Consider the following 22,779-nt stretch of genomic DNA (forward strand, 5'->3'; position numbering starts at 1 on the left):
TTTATTATATTTTAAAGAGTCACTGTTTCTAGATAGTAAATCACGAGTCATGAAATGTGAAACAGGGAATAAAGTCAATGAGCTTAAATATTTTGCAACTAACAATACCCTAGTACATTATACTAACTTACAACAGGTCACCCACACCGAGGAATTACAACGGGGTCACTCACACCGAGCATTTACAACGGGTCACCCACACTGGCGCTTATGATGGGTCATCCACACTGAGCACTTACCATGGGTCACCCATATGAAGCACTGACCACGGGTCACCCACACCAAGCACTTATAACAGGCTGGGCAGCAGAAATGCCCCTCTGGGAACACAACACAGGCTTATCCTAGGTTTTATGCTGCACTTCAAAACACAAAATGCCAGCCCTGTGGCCTCCAGTCTGTTTCTCTTGACAGTGGCAGGGAGTGGGAGGACATACACTGGGGGGGTGGCAGCTGCCCAGCCCCCGTCCTCAGAGTTGGGAGAGGTGGGAGAGCAGCCGCAGGCAGCTACTTCCACGTCCTGCTGTGTTTTTCTTCCCGATCATCCCTCCCCTGTTACTGCCCTTGACTTCAGGATATTGTATTTGCTGCCCAAACCCTGTTTTTCTTTTCTACAACCTTGAGAAAGGGCGTTTAAATTCCACTGATGAGGAATCCACTGGTCAAAGGAGAAACATTCAGGGCGAAAGACCTCTGTCATCTTTTCCCCTGCAGACAGTGTCGGAGGCACAGCCTCTCAAATACCAAAGGCCATGCATGCAAGTCACAACATAGTGATGAGATCCTCCCTAAATGTTTCTCCAAAATTTCAATTTGATGACACCGCAGACCTTTCCAGATTAGCAGAGGAAGAGATTATGGATCCGATAGTGATGGGAACTGACGTTCCTGTACCCTGCGACTAGTGCACAGATCCACCTGCAGGGAGGAGGTAGCTGGGGGCGGGGCCTCCCGACACCCCATGTCTCTTTCCTTTTACAATTCACAAATAGTTTAAAACTGTCTAATTCAACTTGGTATTTAGGGAATACTGTATAAACTGGGAGGGGATGTGGGGTGTTTTTGGAATTCCAAGTTAATAGACTCCGACAAAAAGCTTTAATCTGAGAACCAAACCCAACAAGGAGGCAAGACAATTAGATCACAACCGACTCCCTCTGCCCACCTCCTGCCGGCCCTCAGACTTCATGGAACTGAGCTAGCTCAGTCCCTTCTGATGGGGTGGTTCACATCTGATGCTGTCTCAGAAACCTTCCAGTCTACTGGACTCTGCTGCCTGCCAGCTCTGTGCCCATGAGCAGCTCCTTGACCCAGGCCTTCCTGCTCCTGGGATGTCAGGTGAGGGCCACGGGACACACCGCAGTTGCGTGGAGAGGAAGTGAGAACATTTGTAACGTGCACCCGGCTGGCACACAGGAGCCTGCAACCAAGGGCAGCTGCTTGCTATTTTTAAAACTCCCGTGGCTTCAGGTGGAGGCTCCTGGGGGGGGAGCGGGGGGGCGACAGTGATGCCCTTGACCTGGCGCTGTTGCACAGGCATGTTCAGTTGGTGAAAAATCAGCAAACTGTATACATGTAAAAAATTGTGGCAAAGTGTATGTAACATAAAATTAATCATTTTAATTGCTTTTAAGTGTTCAGTTGAATGGCAGTAAAACATTCACACTGTTGTGTAATCATCAGTACATATACAAATACTTTTCTGCATGTATTTCAATAAAAAGTTTTATAAAAGGCCTCTGTTAATGAGACCATTAATGGTGTCTCATGCCTGCAATCCCAGCACTTTGGGAGGCCAAGGTGGGAGGATTGCTTGAGGCCAGAAGTTTGAGATCAGCCTGGGCAACACACTGAGACCTTGTTTTTTCCAAAAAATGAAAACAATTAGCTGGGCATGGTGGTGCATGCTTGCAGTCCCAGCTACTCGGGAGACTGAGGTAGAAGGAGCGCCTGAGACCAGAAGGCCGAGGCTGCAGTGAGTTGTGATCATGACACTGCACACCAGCCTGGGTGACAGAGTGAGACCCTGACTCAAAAAACAAAACAAAACAAAACAAAACGGAATAAAACAAAATAAAAACAACCCCCCCCCCCCCCCCCCCCCCGTGGCTACATAGTGTCTTCTGATGTTTAGCAGAGTTGTTGGCCTCTGGAGGTGAGGTTCTTGCTGCTGAAAGGTGGCATATCCTTGGTGCACGGCTGAGAGCCAGGGGGCATCCCCAGGAGGGGGTGGGTTTTCACCATGGCAATTTCTAGGCCTGAGGGGGTCCCTTGTGACAAGAGCACTCCTCCCCTGGGATTTGCATGTGAGTGGGCAGCCTTTATGGCCCCTGGCTGTCTGAGAAGGCCGCAGAGCCAGGCTTCGGGCTTCCACCATCACGACACCCGGCCTGCTCAGAGACAGAGCAGAAGCACCAGACTTGGTGGCACATCCCCATGGGGATGCCGGAGGTGCCTGGATGCTGATGTGAGACCTTGCCATGTTCTTCAGTGTCTAGGCTTTTCTGAAGGGCCTCATCCCTGCACACTGCCTCCATCTGACGAAGGTGAGGTTTAGAACCCGGGAAAACCCTACCTATATTCCCTCTTCCTTAAGGAGGCGCTGAATATAGGATCTGAACACTTGGTGCCATTTCACTGCTTATTCAGCAGCTGTTCCTACTGGCCACACAGTGTGGCCACTCACGCATGGGTGAGACCGTGCATCCTTCCCACTCACAAAGATTTCAGACACTCCCAAATTTCTATCACAGGGACATGCCTCCTCAGGCCTCACCCACTGGAAAGTTGAACAGTTTTTTAAAAAAGTAGAAGGAACTTGTCGCCAGCCTCAAGCGAGACCCAGCTAGTGAACGCTTGAAATGTGAAGAGAATCTCTGGGCAGAGAGCATGTGCGTGGGTGGCCAGGCCTGTTCCCATCAGTCGAGACTATAGCTGCGTGGGGCACTTGGGCAGTGGAGGTGAGGCTGGAGCCTTTACAGTCTTTAAATCAAACCTAAACCAGAACACAGCCTTTGCTATGAGGTAGTCTCCAAGTCTCCCTGGATACACAGGGCTCTAAAGTGCTGCATCGTGTCACAGACTCGTTTCATATCACGGTGCCATGAGCCAGTGACATCAGCACATGGTCTCCTAGCATTTTAGACACCCGAGGTGGTGCAGACAGGTTAACAAAGCCCCTTCCCAGTCTTCAAAGCGCACGCCCCTCCTGTCCCAGACTTACGAGCTGTTCAGTATCTGAAATTTTTCTCCTTTGTGAAAACTCAGGTCATCTTCTGTCCGTGCTTCATAGTCATAAAGGGCCACAAACAGTGTCACTCCTGACAACACAAAATCAGAAGGTGGAGGTTAGGACACAGGGGAGATGAATTCCAAGACATTAAACCTCCTCTCAAGTCTCATTCTCAAGGGCTGCATCTAGGCAGCACTTAACAGGAAGAGCCGAACGGATGTGTGAAAGGCAGCGTCACAGGGCTGTGCTGGTGGCTTGGTCTCTGCAGGGGAAGCGTTCTGTGATCTGGCAAAAACCCAGGACTGAGAGCCTCCTCCCTGCACACCAGGATGGGTCATTAGCCTTGTGTCAAAACTATGGGTGGCAGCATTAGCTCTGCAGGATGACTGACCCCACCTCCGAGGCATTCTCCTCCACCAGGGGGCCCAGGGCAGGCTCTGGGCAAAATGAACCGCTTGCTCCCAGGGCCTAGCAGGGACATCAGCTGTGACTCCTGAGCCAGGAGAATTCAGGAAGACCTTCCTGCAGTGTACACCCCACTGGGGGGTGTGCCACCTCAGCCTCCGCACCTGCTTGTGCAGTGTTCTGCTTCTGCCAAGGCGTCCTCCCCACGCTGTCCTGAGGGGCTCAACCTCCCACACACCTATCCCGTGTCTTCCCATTTGGGTGACTCTCCATAGAGGCCCTTCCTGTGTGCACAAAGTCCAGCGTCCCCCGTGGCCCTGGACCTCCTCCATTTCATAGGCAGATTCTAGGCCAGTCCCCAAGGCTTCCTGCCTCCCAGCATCCATGCTCTCCTGCAAGCCCCTTCCCAGGGAAGGTCTGGACCTAATGACTTGCTTGCAGCCAGGAATGTGCAAAGATGATGTGACATTCCTTCAGTGATTAGGCTTCAAGGGACGGTCCTCTGTCCTCTTGACGGACCTCTATTGCCACTCTGGCCTGCACCCTCTGATGGAGGAAGCAAGTTGCCATGTTGGCGAGGCCACAGGGCCAAGAACCAAGAACCTCTGGCCAGCAGGCATCGAGGCCCTGAGTGCTGTCAACACCAAGTAAGCCTGAAGCAGATTATTCTTTGCTGAACTGTGAGATGACAACTGCCCAGCCGACACACTGTAACTGTAGAGTCTTTCTGTGAGAGACTCTGAGAGGGCCCAGGGAAGTCATTCCAGAAACCGTGAGATATTAAATGTGTATTGTTTTTTAAAATTATTTTATTTTATTAATGTAGAGATGAAGTCTCACTGGTCTTGAACGCCTGGGCTCAAGCAATCCTCCTGCCTCAGCCTCCCAAAGTGCTGGGATTACAGGCGTGAGCCATTGTACCAGGCCTAAATGTGTATTGCCTTCAGCTGCTGAATTTTGTGGTCATTTCTGAGCAGCAGTTGATCACTATATGATTCAGCACCTGCGGTGTGGCTTCCCACCTGAACTCATGCCTCAGTGTGCCTGCAGACTCAGGGCACAGGCCTCTCTTTACCAAGCTGCCAGTGCGCTGGGCGGGAGTTCCCAGAGAACAAGTGTGCCCACGGCACTACTCAAGGGCTGGGTAGGGAGCCGGGGCTTGGCTTGCTGCCCCATCCCTAGGAGACTTCTGGTGGGAGAGTTGGCATTCAGAGGTCTGACCGTGCAAAGAGAGGTTCACTTGGCAACCAACCTCCTCTCTTTCGATTTCTTGAAAGGCAAGAAGAGACTGGCTTAGAGCAGAAGTGTGGGTGCCTGTAAGGTCACACCTGTTCTTATTTGACACTCTGCTAACAGAGTCCCTTCCTTACGTAATGTGAACCCAGAGCAGAGCCCACTCCACTGAGGAAAGCGAGGCTCATAAAGACCAGCCAGTCTGCTCTCCTTGCACCACCCCTAAGTGCCCGTCGAGGGCTTTGTGTTCCGGAGAGAATCAAAGGAGGTAGCAGAGGAACAGACACTACTCCTGGCCTCAAAGGACTGAAAGCAGCGCTGGGAGAAGGGACACGCATGTGTAATGAAGCCAATTCATTCAAGGCAGAAGATGCTGCCAGCATTGGGAGTACTGTGTTTGCACTTTCCAGTTTCACAAGGGCTCGGATGCCCCCTAGACTAAGGCTGCCCCTGAGGGTGGTGCAGACACACAGGTTCAGGCAAGCAGCTCTCGCAGTGACTCTCATGAATGACACCTGACGACCCATGCTTGCACTCATGAGCAAATGGCTGAGGACACTGGCTGTGTCAGCAGAGCTGAGTCTGGGCCACAAAGCACTCAGGCAGCTCGTGGTGGGCACAGGCTGGAGGCATTCCTGGCTTCTTTTTTCTCCTGTGTCCTCGAGAGACAGATGGCCAGAGACCGCCTGTCGGTTGCTCTTCTTCCTCCCTCCTTTCCAGGTGCCTTTGGGAAGGCAGGAGAGACCTGGCATTCATTTGCCTGTGCTGGGTCTGGAGTGCAGGGAACCAGGGAGTTGCCAGAGAACAAGGGCAAACACATGTTTCTTCTACCGGGCAGAACATGCGGGAGAGAAGCAGATAGTGTCCACAGTTCAGGGCAGTCCCTGGGATGCCACACTGCTGGGGTCAGGCCCCCTTGGGATGCCATACTGCTGGAGGTCAGGTTCCCTGGGATGCCACACTGCCAGGGTCAGGCCCCCTGGGATGCCACACTGCCAGGGTCAGGTCCCTTGGGATACTACATTGCCAGAGTCAGGTCTCTTTGGGACACCACACTGCTGAGGTCAGGCCTCCTTGGGATGCAACACTGCCAGGGTCAGGCCCTCTTGGGATGCCACACTGCCAGGGGAAGGGGGCAAAACACCTTGCTGATGTCTTGGCAGTGCCCACTCTCAGATGAAATGGCACCTGATGCTGGATGAGACAGCTGCTACATTGTTTCAGAGTTTTATGAGAGGGAGAACCCTCCCCCCAAAAAAACCCCAGAATTATCTTTTGGAGGGAGGCCCCTTGTAGTACACTCAGAATTTGTTCCTCCAGATCAAACAGTCAACCCAAGTTTTTATCTGGAAGTTTTGAGAGGGTTGCGTCATGATTTGCAGAAGAAACATCCTAAGTTGTGGCAAACAGGTGACTGGTTCTTCCACCATAACAACACATCTGCCCACATTGCTCTGAGTGTTCAACAGTTTTTAACTCAAGTTGGCATGACCCATGTGTCCCACCCTCCCTATTCACCCAATCTCACCCAGAGCAACTTTTCTTTTAGGTTCCCTGGATAAAAAAGTCCTCAAAGGGAAAATGTTTTGCTGATGTGGAAGAGGTGAAACAAAAAACAGCAGAGGCACTAAAAGGCATCAAAACAGACACATTCAACAACTACTTTGAGTAGTGGCAAGAGTCTTAATAGGTGTATTGCATCCCATGGAGAATACTTTGAAGGGGACTGAATTTTAAACATTAAGAATAAATACACAATTGTTAAAGAAACGAATTCCGGTTTCTTTTGAGTCCCCCTTTGCAGATGACATCTGCTCCTAGATGAGCTAATAGATGCTACATTCCTTCAGACCTTCGTAATAAACAAAATAATATCAAATATCTAGTTACCATAGTTCACAGACTGAGAGAGGATTTGGAAGACTAAGGATGCATGAGATAACTTACAAATATTTTGGAAAACATATGTCTGAGAATGTATGCCAGATATTTTACAAAGTATTAGCTAAGTCAGCAAATACACATGGCAGGAAAATATAGCCTTGTGGTGTAAAAGACAGGAAACTGGGGTGAGGGGGAGAGGAGAAGGATCCTCACACAGCAGCAATTTGGGATACCCTGCACCCCTGTGGTCAGGCATTTTGATTTTACATCAAGCTCTGGCTTTCCTTGTAGCCTCTCATCTAGTAGAGAAGACTGATTTGGAACTTAAATGCAAAGGTCAGGCACAGTGGCCCACATCTGTCATCCCAGTGCTTTGGGAGGCCAAGGTGGGAGGATCGCTTGAGCCCAGGAGTTCAAGACCAGCCTGGGCAACATAGTGAGACCTCATCTCCACAGCAAACAAAAAGTAAAATAAAGTAAAAACTCTTAAAAAAAACCAAGCAAAACTTGAACATGAGAACCCTAGTCAAAGGACCGACTGGACCACAAACATTAAATTGTCAAAAGATTGAAGGACAGCCCTGTCCCCGCCCTCCCGGCCCTGGGCTCCCCTGTCCCTCCTCTTGTGCTCCCTTGTCCCTGACCTCACGACCCCAAGCTCACCTGCCCCTCCTCTCGTGCTCCACCCTCATGACCATAGGCTTACCTGTTCCTCCTCTGGTGCGCAAGGTGCCTGTGTGAGAGGACGAGTTCACGCCCCCGAAGACGGTGAGCCCCTGGCCCCCGGCTGCGTGGAAGTTGTTGTAGTTGGGGATGGAGGTCACGCCAAAGCTGGGGTAGTGCTGCGGGGTGGGGTCTGTGCCATAGCGGAACCCGGAGCTCTGGTGTAGGCTGCCGTCCCTCTCTTCCGTCAGTTTGGTTGCTTCTTTGTCCTTACATTGCACACAGCCCATATCTAAACTCCTGCCGAGACAAGGAGGAGGCCCGTGAGCTCGGACGCTGCCCAGCTGCTGCGTCACTTCACTACTTAAAAAACACATTCTTTTTTTTTGGAGTTGGGGTCTTAGTCTGTCGCCCAGGCTGGAATGCAGTGGCATGATCACAGCTCACTGCAGCCTTGACTTCCTGGGCTCAGGCAATCCTCCCACCTCAGCCTCCTGAGTAGCTGGGACTACAGGTGTGTAGTACCACCATGTCCAGCTAACTTTTTGATTTTGTTTTTTGTGGAGACAAGGTCTTGTTATGTTTCCCAGGCTGGTCTCAAACTCCTGGGGTCAAGCAATCCTCCTGCCTTGGCCTCCCAAAGTGCTGGAATTACAGATGTGAGTGGCTGCGCCTGACTGGGTGGCTTTACTATTAAAGAGGGGCAGCTGACAAGGCTCACCCTGGGCTATTCCAGGGTGAGGAAAAGCAGTGGCCAGGATGGCTGGGAGGAGGCTCGGCTGGGAGGAGGCTCAGCTCCCTCGACCTGACAAGCGCATTCCTCCATGGAGGCAACACCTCTCACAATGTGCAATAACACACACCTGCCCAGAGACAGTGTGGCCAAACTCACTAATCTAACTCTGCCTTTCTTTAGTCATCTAAAAAAAAAAATACGCTCCCTGAAATGAGTCTATACATTACAGGAATACAAAGTTCCATCATGACACAGGACATCCCAAGAAGAGGGCATTGAGTGAGCCAGAAGACAGCCCCCAACAAGTCCCTTGACATCCTCACTCGTGGGACCTAGTCTTCAGGCATATAACGGATCCGTTTTTAGTAATAAGATGATGATAGAATCAACACAAAGCAGTGAATGAAAGACAGAATGAGGCAGAGCACTGTGGCCCACGCCTGTAATCCCAGCACACTGGGAGGCTGAGATGGGAGGGGTGCTTAAGCCCAAGAGTTTGAGACCAGCCTGGGCAACATATGAGACCTCGTCTTTACAAAAAACTCAAAAAATTAGCCAGGCATGGTGGTATGTGCCTGTAGTACCAGCTACTTGGGAGGCTGAGGTGGAAAGAGTGCCTGAGTCCAGGAGTTCAAGACTGTGGCGAGTCGTGATGATGCCACTGTACTCTAGCCTGGGTGATAGAGACCCCAACCCCCCCCACCCCCAAAAAGGCTGGGCTAAGTAGCTCATCCTATAATCCCAGCACTTTGGGAGGCTGAGGTGAGTGGACTGCCTGAGCCCGCAGGTTTGCGACCAGCCTGGGAAACTTGGTGAGACCTTATCTCTACAATAAATCAAAAATAGCCAGGCGAGGTAGTACGTGCATGTAGTTATGGCTACTTGGAAGGCTGAGGCAGAAGGATCACTGGAGCCCAGCAGATCAATGCTGGGGTGGCCCTGAGTGTGCCACTGCACTCCAGCCTGGGCAACAGAATGAGACTCCAACTCAAAAAAAAAAAAAAAAAAAAAAGACAAAATTGGCAAAAGCTAAGAGATTCAAGTATACTTTCAGGGTATCATGAGAGCCTACAATAACAAAACTACTTAAAGCTGCTCATTTACTTTTCAAATTTCCATTAGCTTCAGACATCTTTCAACAACAATAAAAAAAAATCATTAGGCATGTCCAACCTGCAGCCCATGAGCTGCATGTCGCCCAGGACAGCAGGCAATGAGGCCCTACACAATCTTTTAACATCATATGTTTTTTAGCATTTATTTTCTTTGTAGTTCCATTTTGAAGTTCACAATCATGCCTTATTCATGACATTGCTTATTGGCAGCACATACATTTGTGAGCAGCTGTTTTCAATAATGAAGCACATGGAGAGCAACATTTGAACAAACATTTCTGACGAGCATCTTGAGAACTCACTGAGAATTGCAACCACTTCCATTGAACCAGATATGGAGAGATTAATTGTACAAAAACAAGGTCGGATTTCCTACTGGTTTTATGTTGTTCACATTTTTCTAAACGTTATGATAAAACACAAAAAAATAAGTCTTACGTGAATACCCTAACTATATTACATACTTTATGTGCACCCAAGACAACTCCTCTTTACTCAGTGATGCTGAGTAAAGTCCAGGGATGCCAAGGGGTTGGTCTAGAGTTAGTGGGGGATGACGAACGTGAGTCCAATCACCCTGCCCCCCAAAGTCGACTCCAACTCTACGCCTCACCTCAGTCAATGGCACCACCCATGATCAGTCCCTCAAGGTGGACTCAGAAGCCTCTCTCCTTGCTCCTCCCTCCTTCTCCCTCTTCCTGTCTCATGTTGTACATTCAAATATGCCCAGCTTTTCAGTTCCTCAGAGATTCCCCATTTCAGGCCTTGAACACACTTCTTCCCCTGCTTAGATATGTATGCATCCTTCACAGCCCGGTCAACAGGGGCTACTTCCTCCATGAGGCTCTCCCTGATCGCCTACCCTCCCAGGCCAGGATCGCGCTTTCCAAGTGCTATATCATCCCAATGTCCCTCCTCACCTATGGCATCATATTTAAAATGGTTGGCCCACCTTTCTCACGGTCCAGTGGACTGCAAGTCTCAGGAAGGCAGGGCCCCGTCTGTTTGATTCCAGCTGTGAAAAACAGCAGCCAGGCGAGTGAAGATTCTGTGGCTCATCATGTTTCTCTCTCACCCTTGCTTTCTCTCTGCATTAAGGATAATGCTTGCTCAGGGACTGTAGTCAGCAGTGGACCCTGCGCTTCTAAACCTCCTGGTGTGTGGGGGAGAAGTGAAGCCGCTTCAAGTGAGTGGGTTGAATGGCCCCGCTCTGCAGTGCAATACCCTGTTGAGTCGACGGGGGGTGTGTGGGTAGGCAACAGGCCCCTGCCAAGACTGCAAAGAGCCTGTTGGGGACCAAAGAATCAAATAAATAAGAAACACATGGCATCATGTGTGATGACACACATTCCCTGGGGAGGGCACGGCTGGCACAGGACAGAATGAGATTTGAGGTGGCAAAGGAGAATGAAAGCACCTGTTTTCCTATACCATCTGGTAAACCAATGTGGGAGGTGGCTCATCACACAGGGAGGCTGTCCTGGGCACTCTTCTGAGAACCGCTTTCCACTTAGGCTGGGTCATGGGAGCGATATCAGCCTGTTCCAAAGCCCTCACAGGACGTGTTCAATAATACTGAGTTGAGTGTCAGTTCTTGAGAAAGGAAGTGCTGGGCTGAGCTCACCCAATCTGAAACACATTTATTCGCAAGTCCCTTGAGATGAACTTACAGCGTACCGTGTCCAACATGCTTTGTGACTTATGGTAAATGAAATACAATGTTAGCAAGTTTCCAGTAGGAAATGCAGACACTTCCAAGACATAATGTGCTCAAAGAATTCCATCACTGTTGTTGCTGTTGCTTCACCAGCCTGGTAGATATCCTGTTCACATCACATTAACTCTTTTCATGGTGGAAAGTTGCTCCAAGTTCCCACAAAGGCCAGACAGAAAATGCTTCCCGTCCTAGATGCTTTTTTTCCAGGGATTCCACTGTCCTACTGGAATCAGAGGATGTGAGACCTGAATTGCACGATCATATCATCTGTACCAGTGGTTCTCAGTTGGGGTGGTTGTGCCCCCAACTGAGACTCATTAAGAAATGTCTGGAGACATTATGGGGTGTCACACTTAGTGGAAGAGGAACTGCGAGCACCTGATGAGCAGAGGCTGCAGACGCCACCGCAGCATCCCGACAACGTACAAGTCAGCCTCTAAAGAAGCACCTCGCTCCAAATGTGAGCAGTGTCAAGGCAGCGGAATCCTGACTTACACAGAGGAAGGAATTTATGTTTGCATCTCTGAAACAACCGAATGCTGTTTTCCTTGTGTGTATGTGTAAAACAAGTAACCCAGAACACTTCCTCAGGAGAAGAGGCATGCTACGCGAAAAAAGGCAGTTTTACAAAGTGATGTGAAATGCTCTCGTTTTCTCTAGAAGCTTGTTCACTATGATAGAGAAACTGGACGTAAAATCAATGAGAAAGCTCCTTGCAACTACCCTTGAACTCTGACAAGATGATATACCCCATGTCAGAACCCTGCAGAAAACAGGATCCTATATCTAACCAAACCAAGAATAAACAATCTTTCCAAATTCACTAGAAAAACAAGTAATACATGACTAGCAGCTTATTTATAATTTTATGAAATAACATAGGGAAAAACCCCATCAGTTCCATGAAGACAGGGATTCTTTTTTGTTTCAGTGTTGCATTTCTAGTGCTTACAATGGTACCTGGCACATAGTGACATTCAATTAATACATTTTAAAAGGTCAAAACCGTTTTGGAGAAAACAGTTCTCATTTACAGAAGGGACAGCACTGTCATCACTTCATGCATTTGAAAAGCTGAGGTAAGTGACGTTTCTACACAGAATTGCTTACTCTTACTGCTTCACTGACTCATGCGAAGAAGTGAAAATAAATCAGCAAATGTAGTCTCCTTTCTCCCACGTGGGGCCGTCAGGCTAACCATATGCTGATGGAAGAGTTGGAAAGTATGGCATAGGCTGGGCACAGTGTTCAGGCTCCCTGCTACGAGGCAAACTACTGAGTATCTAAGCTAAAATAACAGTGTCCTTCTTAGATACAGTTATGGGCTGCAGCTCTTATGTCCAGTGCTATGGGTCCACCATGAACATGTCATGCACAAACACACTTGCTCTAGTCTGTGGGGCACCGGGAAACAGTCCTGGGGCACTCTGATCAGGAAGACACTGCATGCCATGGACTGCAACTGCATCCCCAGTCCAGAAGAGCTGGCAGAGGGCCCCTGACCCCTGGGTCCATGCCTCTGGTCAAGATGTCTGGAGTACGACCGTGCAGCCTCCATTCTCCAATGCTTTTGCAAACTGAGAGGCCCTGTTTCCACTATATGCTGATAAAGTCCTTGACTTAAAACTTTCTTAGTCCTGTAGATCTTTTCAGATGTGCCCATAGTGCAATGCATCATGGGAAGGGTTGCCAGACGTGGGCTTCCCAGCTCATGACGTCCACGAGCAGGGCAGATGTCATCAACGGTTGCAGCACTTTCTGCTCCATGTCATGGAGCGACCTTGGGGTCCACTGCGCAAGTGCCTGATGCTGACCTCAAGGACTGAGTCTGCCTCTCTGATGGGCCCAGGGGTACGCTGATGCAAAAGGAGTCTGGGTAGACATGCACTCCCCTATCCTGACATCGTGGCCACAGTCCAGACCAGACCAGACATGCCAGATACTCACTAAACAAACACATACTTGAATTTCCTTCCATGCCGATCAATAAAGCAATGCCAGTGTGCCCAGGTTAAAATGCCATGGGATGCGTGAGAAGACTTCAGGTGTGGGCAGGAGCTAAGTACCAAGAAGGGGACAGGCTGCTGTCAGGCTTCTGCACAAGCAGCTACTTTCTCTTGAGACAAGTACACTCACAGGCAGAGGAGGGAGGCAGGGAGGGTGAACTGACAGCGGATGACTTTCATTTCAGCAGTGTCAGCACTTATGTCCCAGAAGCCACTCCAGGTGGGTGTGAAAATGTGACCGCCCTCAGGCATAGCTCACCATCCCTGCTCCTGACAGCCCCAGCGGACAGCCCCGGCTGTGACAAGTGACAGGAAGGCCACATGTGGGCCACACTCTGAGGTAGAGGTGTTTCCTGGAGATGCAGCTCACCATCCCTTTAGCCAGGCAGGTGTCACAACTAGAAGTAAGAGACAAGGAAAGGGACTGAACTGAGAACCTGGAAGCCAACACAAGTCACTAAGATGGGGGCAGGTGGAGAAAGTGTGTGACGCTGAATTGTAGGTCGCCTGCACAGTGTCACACACTTACCTGGGACAAAAGACACTAAATCAGCAAACACCTTCCAGTCAGCAGCACTGGCATGAGGAAATGGCTGGGATGTGGCAGGGGACACATCAGGACAGAAGATTTACAGCAGGGCTCCCGATCCTCATAAAACTGAAACACCCACAGGAATCAACCTGAGGTATTGGGCTACATTCTCGATGGAGAGAGTTAATCCTTGAAAGCCAGGAAGCCTTTCCTGAATTTTTGTTATATAACTGCTGGGAGTAGGACATCCAGATGGTTGGGTCCCACATTGGTAGCAATGGTGGCTGGACCACAGAACCTGTCGTCCAGATCTCCCGATTCCTCGCATCTTCCAGTCTGTCACTGAGGCTTTCCTCTTTGGCAGGACAATGACTCAGATGATCCTGGCACCGCAAGGGTATGAGACGGTAGTGGTTTCTGGGGACAGCAGGGACTGAAGGCCAGGGATGACCAGGAAGCCTAGAGAGAAAGCAGGGCCATGCTGGCCACTCTCAGAATTACAAGCACCCCCAAGGTCCTGACATACAAGAACCACCACTGGAACAGCACTTTGGAGATATAAATCCTTGAGGCTGAACCACATCCAGCATTGGTGCTAGGTCCAGTCAGTGGCTCCAGCCCAGCTATGAAAACAAAGCATGCAGGACTCTGCAGGTGTGGGAAAATCTTCTCTTTGCTTAAGGGGGTGAAAATGTACGCCTTGCTAAAATGGCACCATGTAGGCAGAATTCTGAGCTGTCCCCCAAAGTACATGCCCTGTACTCTCCAGGACTTGGGGGAAAATGGGGTAGTCACTCCGTGATTAGGTTATGTTATTTGGTGTAGCTGCCCTTAGGAAAGCCAGATCATACTGGGTGGGCCTGACCTAATCAGGAGAGCCGTAGAAAGGGATGGCTCTTCTCAGAGAAGCAGATTCAAAGCCTAGAGGCTGTTAATGCCAGGGAGATTTTCCACTGCAGGCTTTACTTATGGAGGGGCTGTGTGGCCAGACTTGTGGGTGGCCAGAGTTGAGAACAGTTCATAGCTGTCGGACCACAAGGAAACGGAATGTTGGTCCTACAACCACAAGGAACGGAGTTTGCTTAAGAACCTGGAAATGGATTCTTCCCTAGTGAAGCATTCACATGACACCACTATCATGTGTTGAGTTCAGCCTTTCTGAACAAAGACACCAGCCCATGACTGCCCAGACTTGCAGCTGACAGAACTGTGAACTAATGCATGGATGTCGTTTTAGGCCACTACATCTCTAGTGCTCTGCTCAGCAGCAGTAGAAAACGAATACGTGCTCCAGTGGGATAGGCACCGGGGAGGCGATGGTTCCAATCCTGAAAGTGATGACCAATGTCCAGTGAGAGCTCTTTGCAGGCCAGGCACTGACTGAGCCTGGACCATACTGTCCCAACAAATTATCACAATCACCCTATGATGCAGGCATTGCTATTTTTCTATACCTTACAAGGGAGGAACAGAGAAGTTGGGAAATTTGCCCACAGCTAAGTCAGTGGTAGAGATGGGATTTGAAACCAGATTGCCTGATTTCACGGTCAGTACACAGAATCTCCACACCAGAGTTGCCTCCTGACCAGGGAACCTTGGCCATCAAGCAAGGGAGTGTGGGTGGGAAGGGAGGGGTCAAGGGAAAACCCTGTAGGGAAGGATCCCAGTTCCACAGAAGCCAACTGCATATGTGTTCCCGCAGAGGCCCTGATATCAGGGATGGGGGCTCACCCCAGACCAATCCACATGCCACCCCCACCAAGGGAGGATTCTGGGAGGTGCCATGACCACGTGAGGTGCGGTGAGTCACCACCTTCCTGGTGTGGTTTGGCATCTTAATGCATGTTTGGGCCAAGACACTGAGGCAGTCCCTAATTTCCTGATCTTTCCTAGTCATGGTGAGAGTATTTATATGCACCACAAAGGAGGCAGCACTGGTTTCCTTGGTATAAAATGAGCTTTGGTACTGTACTTAAAGTATGATTTGCTTTACAGGAAAAACATTCTGGAACATATTTCCTGCATAACCTGAGATACACATATCATGCCTCAAGCACAATATCACAGATTCTACTCTTGGTAGAGAGTGATGAGGGAAGCCCCTCACCAAGCAAGTACTGGGGCACTGCAGACTCTGGGGTGAGAAGGCTGATGTGCAAGTGGGAGCATCGACAAGGCAGACACGGGCTACCTGCATCTGGGAGAGCACAGAGCCCACTTAAAAATCAAACCAGGGCTTTGCTTCAGAACTAAGAAGTGGAGGCTGGCCTCTGTGATCGCAGATGCAGGACTTTGTAAAGGCCTTGGAGGGTGAGGAGGAGGGGGGTCTTGTTCTGTGCCCTGCCACAAGGGAACTGAGCTCATGTCAACAGCTCTCAGAGCATCACATCACTTTAAGAAAAAGCCACATACCTGACACCTGAACCCTTTCTGTGACCTTGTCTCTGGCCTTTCTTGTTCAATGGACCCCCAGGCTGAGAAGCAGTGCTCATAACCCACAGCAAACATGTTCTCTCCCTCTATCCAACCTTCCACTTCCCAGTGCCTGAAGATTCCAAAGCACTTCCTTGGTGAGAAGGGACACATGAGGCCCCAGCAGTGAGATTTTATGCTGCTGTCGACGAAGACTGAAGTCTGTCCCAACCCAAATGGCCAAATGCAGTTTTAGCACTGAGCCACAGAAAGTCTCCAAGAAACGGCAAGAATGTTTTCTTCTTACATTCATTTTGCTTTCAATCTCAGGGTTAAGATAAAAGGGAAATGGTGATGAGAATAAGCATGCTATGTGTTAGCCCTGTCTATGCCAAAGGGCTCAGAAATAATTGAAGCACAGACTGTGAAGCTTTTTAGGCCACCCCCACTCACAGCCCTTCTTGGACCATAGAAAGTTCCTCCTAGTTAATAGTTTAACATTTTGTTTTAATTGAGATAGAACACACATACCATAAAATCCGCCCTCTTAAAGCGTGTGGTCCAGTGGATTTTAGTACATTTACCAAGGAAACCGTTACCATCATCCAATTCAAGAACACTGTCACCACTTCATAAAGAAACCTGTACCCACCAAGCAATGACCACCCATCCCTTTGCCTCCCTGGTCCCTGGCAACCATAAGTCTGCCTGTGCCCCCATGGATTTGCCTGTTCTGGGCATTTCACATAAATGAAGTCATACTATGCGGCCTTTTGCAACCGGCCACCTTCACCTGGCCTCCAGTTTTCAAGATTCATGTTGTATCATGTACTAGTACTTCATTCCTTTTTATGACTGACAACTACTCCATCGTGTGGATGTGCCACAGGTTGCTTATTCATCCATCAGCTTGCAGACATTGGATCGCTTCCACTTTTATATTATGAATAATATAGCAATGGATATTGAAGCACTAGTTTGTGTATGGACATTTACTTTAAATTCTCTTGGGTTAATATTTTAACTTATAAGGAATTTATATAGATAACAGAAACCCTGAGATTAGGTATAGAAAAGCATATGCATTGGCAATACAAAAAAAAAAAAAAAAAAAAAAAAAAAAAAACAACTTGCAGGAATATATTAGCTTTGATAGTAACCAGAGAAACCCAATTTAGGTGAGCAAGATACTATCTTTCACCTCTACACTCACAAAATAAAAAAAAAAAAAAAAAAAAAAAAACAACAACCAAGTCTGCCTACCCAGTAGTTATAAAGATTCCTTGAACCGGGCTCGGTGGCTCAGCCTGTAATCTTGTGCTTTGGGAGGCTGAGGTGAGTGAATTGCCTGAGCCCGTGGGTTCGAGACCTACCTGGGCAACTTGGCGAGACCTCATCTCTACAATAAACCAAAAAAATTAGCTGGGCGTGGTGGTGTGTGCCTGTAGTTCCAGCTACTTGGAAGGAAGGATCGCTGGAGCCCAGAAGGTGGAGGCTGCAGTGGCTGACTGCACTCCAGTCTGGGTGACAGAGTGAGACTCCAACTCAAAAAAAAAAAAAAAATTCCTTGAAATGAGTATTAACCCCTTACACTGCTGAGAGAAGAAATTAGTGTGTAACTCTGTGGTAAACCAATTCAGCAATGTTAATAAAATGTCTTAAAAATGGGCATGCTCTGTGACCTGTAAATCTGTGCTAAAGAGACGCATTTAAAAAAAAGGGCACAAAGTGGTTCTGTAAGTGTTATTTAATCATCTGAAAAATTAGAAAGTTGCTAATTGTTTAACAAGAGGGCAGCAGCTGAGTAAGTTGTAAGGTATGCCCATGATGGAAAGTTGAGCAAAAATTAAAACACACAAATTATCAGTAACATGGAAAAATGATCATGTTATATTGAGAACTGAATGCTTACAACTATGTAACAAATGCCTAGAAGGAAAAACACCGAGATTAGTGGTGGTGTGCAGGCGATAACACTACAAGCAACTGCTCTTTCTTTACTTTCTATTTCTCCATTTCTCTGATTGTCTACGCTGAAAAAGCACTGTTTTTATAATGAGATTAAATCACCTTTACTTTTTCTTCAGAAAGGTCCCTTTGATCTTACCAGTTTCTGGTTGAGTCTGTAATACGTCAAAAGCACCACACATTGATGAAGTGAAGTTTGTCAACCAAAAAGTTAAGAGAGTGACTGGCTGCCGAAAGCAACTCCTTCTGGAAGATGCGACAGAAGGCACTAAGGACAGGGAGCCCTCCAGTGTGTTTTCATAACTAACCTGTGCTGAGATGGTGGTAGTTGGGGCAGTTCAGGGAGCAGGTGGTGATCGTTCACAGATGGACACCACGGAGATGGAATTAATGGCACAAAGCAAAGCGACATGCAGTTACTCAGAGGGCCGGGGCAGTAGAACCAAGCCTGGGGTGGCTGGAATCATGGGGTTTTGAGAAGCTTTGGGCCCTGGGTCCTGGGTACCTGGAGAAACCTGCTCACCTCAGAGTGACAGTGCTCCTCAAGACAACCATGGAACCAGTCAGGGCACTCGGCTTGCTGAGATGTGGCGGGACCTCGGTGCAATGCTGTGAAGGCCGTGCATGGGCTATGCCTGGGAGGTGGGAGGGTGACGCAGAGCACGTTTACGTTCTTGGTGCCAGTTGGTGGTGAGGACAAGGGGATTTCCCTCACTTTTGTTGCCTCAGTCTTTCCTGCTGGGACACTCATGTGGCATCTGAATATTTTGCCTTTTGAGCCACCATCCCTAGAACTGGGGCGGTCCATGCAGGACATGGAACAGGAAATAGAACAGGAAGCAACACTGGCCGGGGAGACCTGAAATTCTTCAGAAACACAACGTACAGCTAAAGTTGATATTCAGTCAAGCATCTTTCCACCTTCCTTGCCCTTGTCCTACAAAAACAAGTATAGAAAAATAAAAATAAAAACAAAAATGGGGGCTTCTGCTCAAGTCAGTGTCACATCTGGGCCATGGTGGCAGAGACTGGCTCTCCAGGCTACGCTTGTTTAAGGGACAGTTGTGGCAAAACTGGCTGAGCGCCAAGCGTCAAGATGTCACCTGGCGGAGCCACAAGAAGATACAGGAGCACAAAGTGGCAGTTTGAACAGGTGTCACCAGCGCCCCCTCCCCAGAATGCTGATGCTAAACATGAAAGCTGAGGCACTCTCCAAGGCCCCAAAAAACCCGCCCTGCAATTTCTCCAGGCCGAAGAGGATCCTCGTCAGATGATTCTGCAAATAGGTCCTCAGACTTTCATAAGACAGTGATGTCTTCTTCCCTCTCTTTAATTCACTAGTTCCAGTCAGAAAGATCCAATTCCTTTAAAGACAGAAGGGGCTTTGAAAAAAGAAACCTGGTTTTCTTCCACCTTCCAGCTCATAGGTGAGTGCCTGTGGGCTCCAAGTTCCTCTTTTCATGGTCATTTATCTGGTTAGGAAGTCACAGCCCAATCAAAATCTCCTGGCCTGAGAACCTGGCTGTGTGACTGCTGGCACTGTGTCTAACTCTCTTTGAAGAATGACATAAGGCCCTGTCCCTCACCTCTGGGTCTTTATGTTAGCACTTTGTTCAGGATGCAGAGAATCAACGACACAGCAGGATAACTTGGCTTCCTCTGCAGGGGTCTAGGGTTTCCAGGCCTGTCCAGACAGCGGTTTTGGTGTGAATATGGTAAAGCAGGCTGACAGACAACACACCTCTCTCTGTCCACGGCCTCCACTGGCAGAACAGCAGGGAGACCAAGGGAGCAGAGAGGCAGACTCTTTATCACCCGAAGAAAGGGAGGCCGCCGGTCTCTGCCTTCCCTTGCATTGATGTCCTCATCCCGGGGAACCCCAGATAGCTGGCCATGTTGTGCTTACCTCAGAAAAGCTTCTGCAAGGATCTGCACTTGCAAGCACAAGCTGAGGGCCAGCCGAAATGCAGGGGAGGTTAGCGGAGGGAGACCGGCAAGAAGAGAGCCCAGAACCACATGAAGGCAGCTGGTGAGTCTTCCCCCATGGCCCTTTTGTGTGGGAGGAACACATGCTCCGTGGCTAGACCGTGTATGGATGACCTACTCTACACCTGATGGAGATGTGGCTTTCCTTAACAAATGTAAAATCTCGATCAAATGTTCATCCACCCATGTATGTTACACAAACACTACTGCTTACAACATTCAGGGAACACCATCCAACGTGACTTCTCACTTGGCGCAGGAGTGAGGCAGAAAGGATGCATTGTAAGCATATTGTCTTGCAGTCATTAGACTTGAAGTGACCTCCTTGAAGACAGCGTGGCAGTTTTATCACCTCTTTTTCTAGGCACTTGCAGGACTCTGGTTACTAGACAGGGTTGCCCTGGGCCTACAGGGATGCAATCCTGGCAACCTTGTGGTGCAAACCCACATCACAGAGAGTGAATAAGGGGGGTAACGCAGGCAAGGGCTGTGCCTGACTGTGGCCGTCCTGCCAACCCGCCCTGTGCCCTCCATGGTCACAGAGCCTCAGTGAGGCCGATGGCTCTGCAGCTGAAGACTGCATCCTCAGACTCTGTTGCAGCTAGATGTGGCTGTGCCACAGACAGGCCAAACGTCTGTGAGGGGATGTGGGATACTCACTGCTGCATCCTTTCAAGGGGGCTAGTTGCCCTCCATTTTCCTTCCCCTTCCTGTGGGCTGGGAAGTGGGTATGCGGCTGGAGAATTGGCTCCAACAGGCAGAGAGCAGCACCCAACAGGGAAGGGCAGAGCCACAGGGTGGGAGGGCATGGCCTGGATGGCCTTGCAGAGCACAGCTGCCCATCCACCTGAAGGCGTGACCTCTGACCTGGTCACAGGAGAGCCATAAGCATCTGGAGTATGAGCCACTGTGGGGTGGGTGGGAAGAGGGCATGCAGGGGGTTAGCACACTGCCTGTCCACCCAAAAGGCATCTCTAGTGTGAGCCACTGGTTTTTTTGGGGGGTGTGTTTAGGGAGAGGGTATACAGTGGGGTCTTCTTGTCATAACATGTAGTCTGCACCTCAACTCAAGGAGGGAGAGAATCTAGTAGAAGTCAGAGGGTGGCACTGCTGGTCACGTGTCTTCCTCCACTTTGAGGATAATAAGAGCCTCTGACCTTCGACATCAACAGTCAAGCTTGGATTAAGGCAAGTTAGTAGGATATCAACAATAGCAAATAACAACGACACCTACCACTTATCGAGAACGTACTTTCTGCTGACACTTCACTTGTGCCACCTCATTTAATCCTCTGTACAACCTTGCAACCTTCACAGTGAAGGAACCTTAGGCTCACAGAACTTAAGTGACTTTCCCAGAGTTACCCAGTTGGTGGACTGTGCCTATGAATCCAGATCTGATGCAATCACATCTACCCACCACACCAAGTTGCCTTTTGACACGCCTGCACTACTCCCAGCCACTTTCCAGGCCCGGCTCAGGACTGGTTCCCAAGACCCCAGGACATCCTTATCCTGGAGTGGCAGGCTCCTGCTGTAGGGAAGGTCTGCGAGCCGTGGCATCAGCCCAGAACCAGCTGCTGGGCAGCCCCATGGCCCAGTGCCTGTCGCTCTGACACTCAGGAGTCTGGTGTCCCCATCAGCTGGGCAGAGTGGCTGTAAAGAGCTCTCCAGGGCTCATGCCAATCCCAGTATCCCAGAGGCCTTGGGCCACAGTCGATCAGAACTATAGGATCTACAGTACAGTGTAGCTCTTGCATTCAAGCCGGACCTCTGAGTCAGAAGGGCTCTTGGAGTGACCCGATCAAGTGCTCAGGCTTGGCTATGAGCACCCAGATGCTCCTTGCTGTGCCATAGCCTCACCAGAGCACATGAGGAGCGTTTTAATGACATGAGAAGGGCTGGGCACTGCTGTGTCCATGGTTTCATTATATTTTATTTTCTGCCCTAGAGTTTAAAGTGCTCTTTCTTACTGTCATTTTCAGAAGACCCAGCAGAGCCCACCATTTTCCCCTGTTGTTAGAATTATGTACAACTCCTGACCTGGCCCAACCAGCCCAGGCATTTGTGACACACTTTGGCCCTGACTTGCTTCTTCTTATCACATGGGACTCTGGTGCTCTCTGGCTCCAATATGGGGGTTGCCAAGCCCAGCTGTCTTCCTTCTGGACTGTTGGAGATGATGAAGTTAGAAAGAAAACAATAACAAGTATCTAGAAACTTCTTCCCACCTCTCATCCAAAAAGTTACTCCGAAATCATACTAAAAAAAAACACCCCAAATCACTGGCTTTCAACAGTTTCGTTTCCCTTGCATGTTCATCTCTCTGCGCATATCTTCTTATTTCCATTCAGTCCTCACCTCAGCCTTTACTCATCAAACATGTTGATCCCCTACAGATGACAGGCACCGTGCAAGGGGGCATAACATCGAGTAACCATGGCCCCTGTCCTCAGGGAGCTTAGACAGACTTAAGAGCGAGACAGACAAGTAGCTGAAGGGACTTGGTCTGTGAAGGGTGTGCAGAGGGAGTTCTAACCCACCCAGGCTGGCAATTATGAAGGTGACAGACATTAGCACAGGCCAAGTGCAGGTGGGCACTGCAGACGAGGGACCAGCGTGCCTAAGGGCACCGAGGTATGGAACAGCATGGTACTCTCCAAGAGCTGTAAGTGTTCCTATGGCTTCTTTGATTTACGGAGCACTCAGACTCGTGCCAGGCATATGCTGAGGCTCTGGGCGCTAAGAGGGGAAGGAGACAGGCCCTGTTCAAAAGGGGCTCATAGCTCAGTAGATCTGCTGTGTACAGCTGGGAGGTGGCTAGGCTGGAGGAATAGGCAGAAGCCAGGTCAGGAATGGTTCTGCATCCGTTCGGCTGCATCCTCGCCGG

At 49.4% G+C, this 22,779-nt stretch overlaps 1 protein-coding gene across 1 annotated transcript in view; it reads right to left on the reverse strand.

Annotated features, from left to right (window-relative positions):
- The window catches only part of FYN (FYN proto-oncogene, Src family tyrosine kinase), a 158,464-nt gene that overhangs the window by 51,722 nt on the left and 83,963 nt on the right, over positions 1–22,779 (reverse strand). Inside the window, exons 3-4 of the mRNA XM_021712853.1 lie at positions 7,461–7,714; positions 3,224–3,320 (exon numbers count right to left, since the gene is read on the reverse strand). Coding sequence (XP_021568528.1) covers positions 3,224–3,320; positions 7,461–7,707 — 344 coding nt within the window. The 5' untranslated portion in view covers positions 7,708–7,714. The remainder of the gene's footprint in view (positions 1–3,223; positions 3,321–7,460; positions 7,715–22,779) is intronic.

This window comes from Carlito syrichta, unplaced genomic scaffold (genome assembly GCF_000164805.1).
Source record: "Carlito syrichta isolate Samal-C Ts95f unplaced genomic scaffold, Tarsius_syrichta-2.0.1 Scaffold303669, whole genome shotgun sequence".
Taxonomy (NCBI): domain Eukaryota; kingdom Metazoa; phylum Chordata; class Mammalia; order Primates; family Tarsiidae; genus Carlito; species Carlito syrichta.